Raw genomic sequence first — 12,727 nt, 5'->3', positions numbered from 1 at the left:
TTACACAATGAGGTAGTAGATGTTTCAAAACAATACCCTGCTAACCAGGAAGTTATAAATCAAGGGTTGTTTTTCAGAACATTTTGTCTAGTATCTGTTAGTTAAATTTAAAAAACCTCTATCTAGTCCCAGTGAACAAATACTTGATGAGTCCCTAGCATTTTTTTTAATTGTTTAAGCAGGACTTTTTCAAGTTTTGGAGGGGAGTGGATGCTAGAACAAAATGCCATTTATTAGAGAGAGCAAGAACAGAGGAAGAGCAAAGCTTCCTTTCATATCCATGAGGTGATTTCTCCCATGCCATTTGATTCCTCTCCCCTCCTTTGAGCACAGCATCTTTAAATCGATTTTATGGCTTTCATCTCTTAGTTAAGAACAGGTGACTCAGCAGCTCATGTGCAAGCGGAGGTTTTGTAATAGATATGATAGCACAGCAATAAAATATCTTCGTGAGGTAAGCTATATTTTTCCCAACTCAACAGGGGCAGCTCTAAGAAATCATAAATCGTCCAAATGTAGCAAGGTTAGAATTAAAAGGCATCAAAAATCTGCCAGGCGAGAATTAGATTCATTTCCCTTCTCTCGCTGCACATCACATCTAGCAAATAGAGTTGTGTGCCGAATCTCAGGGGAGAAAAAACTCCAAAATCACAGGAACAGGAGGAAGGTGGGAGGCATGCGGGAAGCCCAGCAGCTAGAAAGTTCTAAATTTCAAAACAGCTACGCATGGGAGTCTACTTTAAAATAAAACCCAAGCCCACAAGTCCCTTCTTTGTTCCTGAACTGAACTCCCTTCATTTGATGATATTCTACTGCACTCTTTTTATTCTGCCTGTATCTTAGGACTTTGAAGGGACATTGAAGAGGCATCTGTGGCACAGCTTTGCTCTGGTCCTTCTGGCATGGCTGGCGCCAATCAAAGCTCAGTGCTTTTCTTACTAGAAAGTATTTCTTCTGACCAACTATTCCCTTTGTTTCCAATTTTTGTAAGCATGCTCTACAAATGTATTCATCTCACCTGCCCCAAGCCCCCCCTCCTTTTCTCTTGAATTAGTGTAGCATGTGACTTTGTCTCTTATTGAATCTTGGGATGAATATTCAAAAGTTTAATTTTAATGAAAAATGCAGATATTAAGAAATGTTTTGTTTTGTTTTTGTCTATGACTAAAAGAAATTTCCTCTTCTCAACTCTATTTTGGTAATGAGGACAGACGTGTGAATCCAGGGTCTATATGGCAGTCTTCTGTGCCTTCCACCTGTTTTTCTGTAAACACCAAATAATGAAGTACATTAGAAGTTAGTTAATCACTCAAAACATTCACACTCTTTAACAGAGTTCGTTTTGTCCTCGAGCAATGGGATTTAGCAAATGAAGGCAATCCTATAGTATAATAGGAAATAATCTACCAGCACAATTGCACAATTGCATGCTTATGTAAACAATGCTTTCTTAGCAAATTCCTCCTGTATCATTTTTGAACTTCATCCAAATCACCAGGCAGTGAAAATTCTATCCCTGGCCATGGTTTATACCTTGCTTTAAAATGTATATGTTCATTCGTTCAGCAAGTCGTTCTCAACAAAATACACGCAATTCAAAAGAAGTAACATCAAATGTGCTTCCAGCAATTGCCTGGAAAAGAAAAAGGATGAATAAATGTTCCCTTTGCTAGAAAACAAAATATTCTCTAAGTCGCTGTCAATGATGGTTAACATCCAGCTCTTTGATATTGGTTTCTACAGGCCTTGCAGAACACTAAACACCCCTATTCTCCCTCAAGCAGAAAACACTCCATGGCTCTGGGTAGAACTGCCTTATTAGTGCCCTTGAGGATCAAAGAAGGGCATACAGGGAAATATAAAGCTAATGTGGTCAAGTGTGGAGGTTCCACTTCTTTATAGCTCTCTTAAAATCCTGGAAATTCTTAAGTCAGGAAATGCTATAACCCCACCCCCGAAGCCTGATTGTTTCTGAAGTCATAAGCAAAGCAGGACTTCTGTAAGGAAAGGGGAGGCCCAGTAATAACATTTACATTCCACACATTTCCAGATTGATGGACAAATAATCCCATCTGTATAACTGCAGAACCACTCTTATAATAAACTGCCGTTTATTATAAGCTGCTGCCCCAGGAGACCAGTCCTGTACTTTGACAATCTCCCAACCAGGCAGTCTTGGATCAAGCTTTCTTCCTGCTCATCATAACAATTCCATTTCTCATTTTGCTCATCCCTTAGACCAGTCTATGGAAGAGGAGTATAAGAGCATTCCATTCTGTCATTGCCATAGTGAGGATGCTACACAGATTAGCCCATGCTGGTTTTCTGTTCCAGTTCTTTCACCAACTGGAAGTTGACTACCAAGTGGAATTTGTGCCAGATAAAAATCAGGAGCATGTGGAAATGCTCATTTTTTTTCCCCTAGGGGTGTTTTTGAGACATCACAGGCTATGAGGAACTAGGCTACTAAGGATTAGTTCATAATGTTGTTCTTCCAAGATTAATGTGTAAACAAGGTTCCAAGAGGAGGTGTTCATGCCTCAGCATCTGCTTCGTGCTGCTGGTGGGCTGTAATTCCATCAACCACTGCAGTTTTCAGATAGAAGAAAAATCCTCATTTCCATTTTTGCAGTATTTCTGCCAGTTACTCTGTAGCAAGTGTTTTGAATGTTGACATTAATTATTATAAAGTGCCTTGAGATTTGACTCTACTGTGTAATTGTATGCTATTTGTACAATGAATTCTGACTATTTCATCATTTGAAAATGAGTGCCTTGCTGACACCCATTGGCTTCTCACTCTGCTCTGAATTGCAAGGCAGCTGTATCCTGGGACTGAAGGGAGCTTTGCTTTGCTTTCGGGGCTCTTCACACAGATAAATGCCAAGCCACTGAGACAATTTGTTTCATATTGATGTCCTGGAGCTGGTGTCTGAACTGGCCAAATGGGCACATCCACGATGCAGCATTTCCCTGTTGGAGCAACTGCTAAGCTGTTTCTTTGAGGATTTTGCTGCTTTAAATATCAGCCAACTCTGAAAGCATTTTCTTAAGATCCAAGAATTATCAATCACCTGGGAAAACTCTCGTCCATTTAAACAACTTGTCTCTTATGGACTCTATTCTATTCCTATTTTATTTCCTACACATGGACCTTCTTACACACATATCAGGCTTCACATTGTGCTCATGTGAGTTACTAAGGATGAACAAGACATAGGCTATGGACCACTTAGGACTCACTTGGAATAATGTTAGACAGCTGGAAGGCCAGAGAGGCAGGACCAGGGAGAAAAAGAATTTTACCTCTCATTGATGCTGATGAAAACAAGTGGCCAGAGCAAAAGTGAATAAGGATGCCCTCAATGGGTAAAGGGAGGGCATGACGCTCAAAGGAATGGTTGAAGGAAAGGTTTGTATTGTACATACGAAGGAGAGCACAGCCAGAAGCATCCAGAGTAGAAGACAGAACATAATCAGCAGAATGGATGGAGCCATTAGAGGAGAAGTAGGGGTTGGGAGACGAGAGAAGAAGAAGGTGGAGATACAAGAGCAAGAGAGTGCAGGGCTGAAATGGCAAGGTTATATAGCAATAAGAACCTGGGAGAAGGGAAGCCCATGAGCTGGGAAGGTTCAAGGAGTGAGAGGAGTCAAGAGGAGCCACAGACACTGAGTGTGCCCAGAGACCAGCATGCACTTTGATACGTGAATAAGCACTTCAGTTAGCCAATTGCCCTCCACTTTCTTTAGGACCTCAAACTCACTACTTTCAGTAAAAATCATTACAATCCATACATTCACACAACATACAAAGGTTTTGTCAAAATAAGAGACTGAATTTCAAATTCTTAAAGAAAGACATATGTAAATTGTATTACACTCTGGAATACAATATACTTTATTATGAACATATCATGTCCAAAGTACAAGTGAAAGAAAAGAATTAAAGAAAAGAAAAAGAAATAAAAGGGGATGTGGACATTCAAAAACCCCTGTTGTTTCTTCAGTGCTGAGGGAGTTCTAGGAACAAATATGGATTAGTCACAGTGCATGTTCCATAGAGATAATTACCTAAAAACAATTGTAAGAAGAGAAATGTGACATTTCTTTTCCTGTCCTCATAAGTTAGTGTTATAAGAACCATTCTGAGAATCATCTCTGGGGACATTTTTGAAAGAGCACGTAGTATTCTAGTTATTTCCTGCAATCTAGCACTGAAATGAATTCCTTTTGGTGTGAAGGAAGTGCAAACAAGGGTACCATTCTTAAAGTGAGCCTCCTTGAAGGACCAGGAGTAAGGGAACAACTCTGACATCACTCTGAAGCTAAGGGGGAAACATGGTCAGCTTTAGAAGTAGCTAAATTATTAAATGTTTATTTACTCTCAACCTTTGGTCACTTTCTTCTTCAGATTAAACACAAGTCCAAAGTAAAACCTAATATTTTCTCTTTTTGTAAAATTAAATTTTCAAACATCCCAGGACACAATCTGATCCTATAGAAAGATACTTCTCTCCCCTTTTGATTATGGGAGCCATTTAGTTTGTTGTGAGACCTACATGGGAGGTTTGACAGTTGGCTGTTTTACTGGAGGTTCCCTGTTTGAAGACTGACAAAGTTTCATCAGATTTTGAGTTCCGATTGCTCTCATTTTCTCAGCCAACTGTGCATCTTCTACCTCCACCTAAAGGATGATTCCCACAGGCTGTTCTCTCATCCAGAGGACCTCTGACCCCAATCTGAAGCAAAAAGGATGAATAAAAATACCTCCAGAGGATGTGTCACTTCTGCATAGCTTTCATAGGACACCTTGATCTTTATATCTTTCAACTCTGTTCCTTTGGCATCACCACATTATTTCCTTATCTCCTCTGCCCTTTGTTAACCTTAATGAGATTCTCAGAGTCCTCTCAAAACCATCTCCTAAAACTTATTATCTTGAAATAATTCCACCTTAAAATTATCCTTCCAAAGTTAGGTATTATCAAAGTAATATCGTATCTTCCCATTTTTTTTTTTGCCAAAACAATCTTGCTAAGAAATAAATAACTAGAAATACTCATGTAGAGTCAACGCCACTTACTCCTAGTAGACTGACCTTTTTAATCTGTGGTTTAACTTAGACCTTTCGGCTTTGAATATGAATGAACATTTAAAATTGATGCACCCTGTCCTTAGCAACAGTAAATGCCTTGAAAATATTTTAGTCTCATTCAACTGTATTCCCCAGGGGGAAAGGTGCATTTCAATATACAAAGCTGTCCAGACACCCTAAGGCTGTCACAAATGACTATGCAAAGCCTCTTCAGCTCAATAATCTGCCTGTAAATTACAAGGCTTGCTATCAAAGAGGAAAAAAAATCATAACTCTGAGTTCAGGCAACTTGCTTCAGTGAAATCACGTCTCATATAACTTTTAGCTCAATGTGCTTCTATTTTGTTATGGGAGATAATGATAGTGGTGATTATTTGTATCATTTTTTTTTAGCAATGCCTCTGAGCACCCTGTACCTCTGATTTGTTTGACAGTTGACATGGCATGTTTAAAGCGCAGTGAAATTGGCATATTGGCTGGTAGATAATAATGCAGCTGTAACCGGTTGAATTCCGCTGACATTACGACTTAGAAAGGGAAAGATAACTCTTTTCTCACTTCATCACTTATGATTATAGGGTCCAGACAGTTCAGGCAATATAGTTAGTAGGAATATATTGTGTTAGTGTCCCCATGATGCACACCATGTCCTAATGGACCTGTCTCTACTGTTGAAACGGGTTGTGCTAATTGTATTTTATACGTGCGTGAGGGCTGAAAAAGAATACCCATGAATCAGAGAAGAGATTGCCAGATCTCATCATTTCTCCCTGGACTGATTCTAGAAAGGTGAAGGAAATGAGTTTAATGTCAAATGACACCTGGTTTTCTTATTTCCACCACAGCTGTGAGTGAAGGACCAACCACGCAACAGCAACCCATGCTGCCCCCAGCTCAGCCCGAACATCCGAGCAGTGAAGAAGCACCCAGTAGAACCATCCCCACAGCCTGTGTGCGGCCAACTCATCCACTCCGCAGCTTTGCTAACCCGTTGCTACCTCCACCTATGAGTGCAATAGAACCAAAAGTCCCTTACACACCGCTTTTGTCTCAGCCAGGTAAGTACCTGCTGTTCTTATTGGTGATCACTTTATTTATAAGAGACATTGAGTAGGTCTAGACATCATGTATGTTTCCAGTGTGGATTGCCCACTCATTGTGCTCCTGTTTGTTCCTTATGGTTGAGAAGAGGTCTGGGAGCTGACACATGGGTAATTGACGCAACTTATTTCCCTCTAGAGATTTGCTAGGCAACACTTCTTCACCTGCTGCTTTTACCACCAAAAAACATAGGTTCTAATATTGTAGGCATTTATTGGTGCCTCTCAGTTTATGTCCAAATTGTTTAATGACAAAAACAGATATAAAAAGTGTTACATCGAATGTCCCCAAAATATAAAAATAAAATAATGAAGTATCCAAAATATAATTATGAGTTTAGTACTAAAACCCATATGTCATTTTCATTCATATTTTAATAAGGAAAACAAAGCAGCTTAATATTGTATATCAGAGATGCCTAATTATATAATATCATGGAACCCAACTGCAATGACACTGTTGGTTATTTTCTCAGCTTGTGTCAGTCAAGCATGTCATCATTCTCTCACTAAAAATAACAGAAAAGGTTTACTTGGGCCCTAGTTCATGACTAATTGAGCCTATTGGAAGGGCAGCAGAATCTCAACCATCCTAGGAATGTATGGCAGAGCAAACCACCCATCTCATTGTCTGGAATTCAAGGATGGGAAAGGAAAAAATGACGAGGGTCTGCTAGTCCCCTTTGAGTGTATGGACTCAATAACCTGAAGACCTTTCACTAGACACATCTCTTAGAGTTCTACTTTCTCAAAAGATCACCACACTGGGGTTTGAGCCTTCATCTAGGAACTTTGGAGGCATTCAAATTCAAAATATGGCAGAGGAGATGATTTCTTTAATTTTTTAAGTAATAGCATTTCCTTGAGCAAAAAGACCATCAATGGGATGGTTGGTTTGTTCTGCCATGCATTCCTACCAAATAATCTTTGAATGCTATTTTAAATGAAAGGAATACAAATAGTATAGAGGTGGCACTTGATTTGGGATCTAGATTATGGCAACCAAGCTGAAATCTGATGCTCTAGGATAACAAACTTACCAAAAGGAATGTTTAGTGTCCAGGGAATGGATAGTAGAACAGAGAACTGGCATTTTTAAATCAGGTATTATAGTTTTCTAATTAAAATGTTATCAAACAGACTCTAGTACAGTGGAGCCTAAATGACTGTACTGTGTCCTTAGGAATAGAATCAGGGTCTTGCACTGTCCCAGACTATATGCCCACAAATAATAAGTGGATAAAACCTGGTGGAATGCCACACAAACAGAGCCACTTTGCTTCTATCTCTATTGTCCACTGTGAGCCTTTTGTTGTTTGACTATTGCTTCCATTCTGTTTGACTTCTTTATCAGAAGTCTCTGCTCTTATTTTTTGATCCTTCTGGCTTGAGTTCTTGGTTTGATTTGATTTTTTTTTTCGTAATTCTCCTTTAAATGCCATCTTCCCTTCATACTTTCTGAGATGTACTCTACCTTCACTTTGGAATTATTAAATGCCTTTCCCTTTTATGTTTCTCCTTTATTGTCTGCCTGTGACTCCTGTGCATTTTATAACGCCTTACCTCATGATTTTCAAATAAGTCTCCCTACATTGCTCCTGACACATAGTAGATAGTGTGCTTTTTAAAAGGGCTGCTGTTTACTTATTCTAATAGAAAAAGAAAATTAGCAGACTGACAAATGTATTAGTGGTGACATTAACTACATGCTTCTTAGCCCAAAAGATGAAATACTTAGAGCTTTCAACAAATCCTAATTCCAAGAAAATCATTACTTTAGTCAAACTGATTGATGAAGTAAAGTCATTCTGTTGTCAGCTTAGAAAAGAAAATACCTCAAATAATTTTGCTCTGGATTTCACAATAAAAGACTGTGTAATTAGTAATGAATTTGTCTTTACTTACTGCACATAATTACTTCAGAATATGGTAATGGGAGGCATTGCTCTAATTTTTAAAGAATATGCTAAAAGAGAAGTCCTCTGCTTTGAAAGCATTGCGATTAGCATCAGTGAAGGCACTCCTCTCCTAGATACGATTTCCTTTCTGCATGTGGTTTTTCATGAGCAGAGCTAAGGGTCCCAGCCTCAATTTGCCTCCCACTGAGATTATAGAGCTGTACTTGCGACTGCTTTATATATGAGGAATAGGGCAATACATAGTATGTAGAAACAATCTCCCTGGGATCACAGAGCTTTTTGCAGCATTGCTGTGGTAGGTGGTAATTAGAGACTCAGTCTGTTGTCATAATGACTGGAATTCTGCCTACCTGCAAGCATAGAGTTATTCCTTCATTTTGCCCCTCCACATGCTGAGTTAGAGATTTAGCTTAATGGACCCCAGGGTCCTTATGGTGTCTTTTGAAATTTTATCTTGTGATGAAGTGATTCTCTACCTTCTAGTTTCACATCCAGGGTGGTGAAAAACAGTGTTGGCTTTACAGCTTCCAAAGAACAACCATTGCACCTTGAAAATCACAGATGTGGACATATTAGTGACTTGACTTAGACCCTTTTCAGGTTAAATAGAAAATGTTTGATGGAATGTTGGGCTTATTACATTACAAATTTCATATAAATTTTTCAGAGGACCAAAATAGGGCATGGATAGGGTATGGTGTGTGTGTGTGTGTGTGTGTGTGTGTATGTGTGTGTGTGTGTGTGTGTGTTGGGGCTGAGGGTGTGGGGATGTGGGGGGGGTTGTGCATGTGTGTGTGCACATGCTTGTGTGTTCTATGTGTACTTTCCCTCCTGAAGTTCGTCTTAGCTGTAAAAGGACCAGCAGTACTTACGCAGTCATGAGACTTTCTACCCTAGCCTCTTTGTTCCCAGAATAATGACTAGGAGACTTAATAATTTATAAATAAATGCCTAGCCCATAAGCTTTGGCTCATTCCTCAACTAGCTAATAACTTATATAACCCTATGTCTGTCATATAGTTGATTGCTTCTTCTCAGTTACATGTATCTGAATTCTTCTGAGATCAGGGAAAATCTCTTGTCTCTGTCTAACTCTCAGAGTTCCAATCTCTCGCTACAAGAACTCCCACCTTCTATTTCCCACCTCAGCTGATATGCCATCTGCTTTTTACTGACCAATGATGCTTCCACACAGTACAGAAAAGATTCTTTCTACATATTTTAAATGAAGTTCGAACGGCAGCCTATTCGTCCTGGGGAACTATCATTTTATGGGCAAGAACAATGTAGTTTCTCAAATACTGATGTTTACGGTGTTGTATTCATAGTCTGAGCCTCCTAAGCACGTGCATCTTTGTTAAACAAAAGAAATCCTATAATGCCTTCACTTACTCATCTGTATAAAAGCCCGGTGCATTCTGATCTTTTCAATCTTTGAGTGATCAATATATCAGTGGACATGACAAAACCCAAAAAGCAATTCATTGTATAGCAAATTGAGTTTGATTTTCCCCCTGCCCAAGGTGGCATGTCTTTCACTTTGTCTGCAGATTGAGAACAAGGTGTAGGTATATATGGATGACAGTGGACAGAAAAGGTGTATAATTTATATTTTATGGCTGGTTGGGAAATCATGTATTCTCTTTGTAACATGATTTTTTTGGGGGGTCTGGCCCCATTTCAGTAAATATGCTATATTATAAAGCAGACAATAACCTGCTTTTTAAAAATCACTAAAATAGATTTCAACACCAGACTCTCAAACCACCATTGAGGGTGTCCATTAAAGATGTCACCTAAATGTCCCAATCTGAGAGAATCAGTCCCAGGCAGAGGTTTTGGGCAATCAAATATACTTGAGCATGTGTCATACAGCTTTCATTTTTAGGGTCAGTCACAGAAGTCACTCACACAACTAAATAGTCAAGATGTGTGAATTTGGTGTTATTAGAGGCAACATTTCAGTCAATTGTAGGCAGGAAAATTACTCTACCTCCCAATAAATACATTTGCTTTCACATCAAGCCCCACCTGTGCTTTTAATGAGCATCTTGAGATTTTCTTGTCCTCACTTATAACAGATTTTGTTTAATAAATGAATTTTGATCAGAAATAATCCCATCATCCTAAATTATACTTTCTTAAATGTAAGGAGACAACTTTTCTTAGGTAGATAGTATTTACCACCCTGTAACCTACTTGGTGTTTATTGTGGAAAATACTAATTTCCTGTAAACTGGTGTTGTGACATATAAATAGGACAGAGGTCTGTTAATGGTCTTAAAAACAGGAACATCATTTTCAGAGAAGATTTAATATGTGATCTATGAGGCTGATGTCTCATTTATTGATGATAAAACTGAGAGTTGAAAAGGTTTAAGATTTTCCCCATGCTCAGCAACTGTGAGTTTGAAATCAGACTTCAAAAATTCAGAAAAATATAATAACCTTGGTTAGAAATATGTTTTTTCTTTTTTCTTTTTTTTTCCAGTTAGTTTCACAGATATTCTTAGGTTGATTTCTTTCCACTACAAAGACCTCTCCAGGTTAATGCTAGATACTAAATATTCCTAAGAAAAATTGTAACAGATAAGATAATATTTAGATTAGTTTTGGCATAATTGATATCACAATGTATTCATTTATTATTGTGTGAGTGTTCCTGTAGTGTGTGTATGCATACACACTTATATGTATATGTATGATGCTATATGTGTGCCCATGATACCAAAGCACACATGTGAAAGCCAACAGACAACATTCATGAAGTGGGTTATCTCCTGCACCTTTCTGTGGGATCCAGGGATCAAACTTGAGCTGCCAACCTTGTTTACAGAGCTCACTGGGCAACCCTACTTTATCACCTCCAGACACTTACTGCTTCCTGGCTCCATTACTAAAACGGTGATGCTTTGGTATCCACATTGCTATTAGATAGGAGACAGAACTGAGAGCAAGAATCCTAACTCTCCAGACAACTCTGAAACCACAGCCGTTTATCCGAACTTCACCCGTTCCAATCGCCAGGCATCCCTCTGCAGTATGACAGAAAGCCAGGCCCTTGCATCTTTTGCTATCCTAATGACAAGAGCTTTAAAATCCAGCACGCACAACTGTTATGACCAGAAAGAAATGAAGAAGGAAAATCGAAATTAAGACACGGTAATATTATACATACTGTCAGAGAGAGAGAGCATGGCAGAAGACCAAGACAGCAGTATACACACAACAAAAGCTATTCAGGATTACAAAAATTACTTTTAGGGGTTTAAGGAAGTGATCCCTGAGTCAAACTTTTAATCCCTTCCGTCGAGTTTTCTCAATGAAAAGAAAAAAAAAGAGGAAAAAAATATTTTATCAAGAATATTTAGAGCATATGTAAACCTGAAATTAACAGTCAGTTTAATATAATTAATGTCTAAATTAACAAAATGCCATGTAAGTAGTCGTAAGAGACAATTAAAGAGGTCTGTGTTCAAAACCTGGTTAGCTTTGAGAATGAGATCATTTAAAACATGTAAGGTTTGGAAGCTTGTCCTTGGATTGTATTGCAGAGTTCATCATCTCCTGGGTGACAGAGAATGGTGGCAACACAATGGGCAGCAGTTACTCTCAAAGTATGCAATCCTTTGGCATATCTTATGAACAAAACAGGTCATGCGCTTAAGCTCTCATGAGTGCATTGTATTGATTTTGGAAAATGTCTTAGAAATCACAAAGTTTTTTTTTTTTTTTAATAAAAGTCAGTTTAGGGAACATGAATAAACTACTTTACATATTATAAGTGTTTATAATTCATAAAGAGTGCCACTAAGCAAATTCATGTTTAACTGCAAAGCAACTGCAAACAACCAGGAGGGGAGCAGGGCACCCTTATAACCAGTCCAGAATGCTGAGGCATTATTCTTGAGGTCTTCATCCAGACTGGTAGACGCAATGAATCCTCAATTAACTGTTTAGTTTGTTGGAGTAAAATTATATAAAGTGGCACCAGATTTTTGAATACCCTTCATCAATTTCAAGCCTAATGAAAGTAAGACAACTTTCATTAATGGAGTTAATGGATTAATGAGATATTTATTAGTAATAAAGGCAGATAAGAATGAAGCAACTTCCAAATTTGGGACAATTTGGTGGTCCTAAAATATAAAACAAGCTCAACAAGTTTCATCCTATACTACAAGTAGTTCATATATCCATACTGAGTGGAAATACCAACGTGAAGCCACAGGTCCAGAACCTTCTCCTGACTAAGTCACTTGTGTGAAAATTAGCAGACACGCCATGGTCCCTGTGAAATCCAATACAGAGGCTCAGGAGCCACTGTGTTTTGACAGGAGAAAGGGTCAGTCCATGGAAGCTGGTGAACCCCGTGATGTTTCTCCTCTGATATCTATTTTGTTCGTGTGTGAGATTAGATAATCTTCTTTAAGACTAGAGGATAGGACCTTTCCCTTTGATTAAAGAAAGAACAAAATGAAGGAAATGCTTCCAGTTTGATTAAGGATTTCAAACTCTAGTTCAGCAGTTCAGAGCTCATGGTGCCATAAATTCCTGTTCCGAGGAGTCCAGTATCTTCTGACCTCTGTGGGAATCTGCACACATGGTATTCA

At 38.6% G+C, this 12,727-nt stretch overlaps 1 protein-coding gene across 1 annotated transcript in view; it reads left to right on the top strand.

The window, feature by feature from the left end:
• The window catches only part of Dcc (DCC netrin 1 receptor), a 1,083,530-nt gene that overhangs the window by 1,039,827 nt on the left and 30,976 nt on the right, over positions 1-12,727 (top strand). The window contains exon 27 of the mRNA XM_021150630.3: positions 5,941-6,153. Within this exon, the coding sequence (XP_021006289.1) occupies positions 5,941-6,153 (213 nt within the window). The remainder of the gene's footprint in view (positions 1-5,940; positions 6,154-12,727) is intronic.

The sequence above is a fragment of the Mus caroli genome, unplaced genomic scaffold (assembly GCF_978045245.1).
Source record: "Mus caroli unplaced genomic scaffold, Mus_caroli_1 scaffold_19, whole genome shotgun sequence".
NCBI lineage: Eukaryota > Metazoa > Chordata > Mammalia > Rodentia > Muridae > Mus > Mus caroli.
The sequence above is the reverse complement of the archived record's forward strand: the minus strand, read 5'-3'. Positions and strand labels throughout refer to the sequence as shown.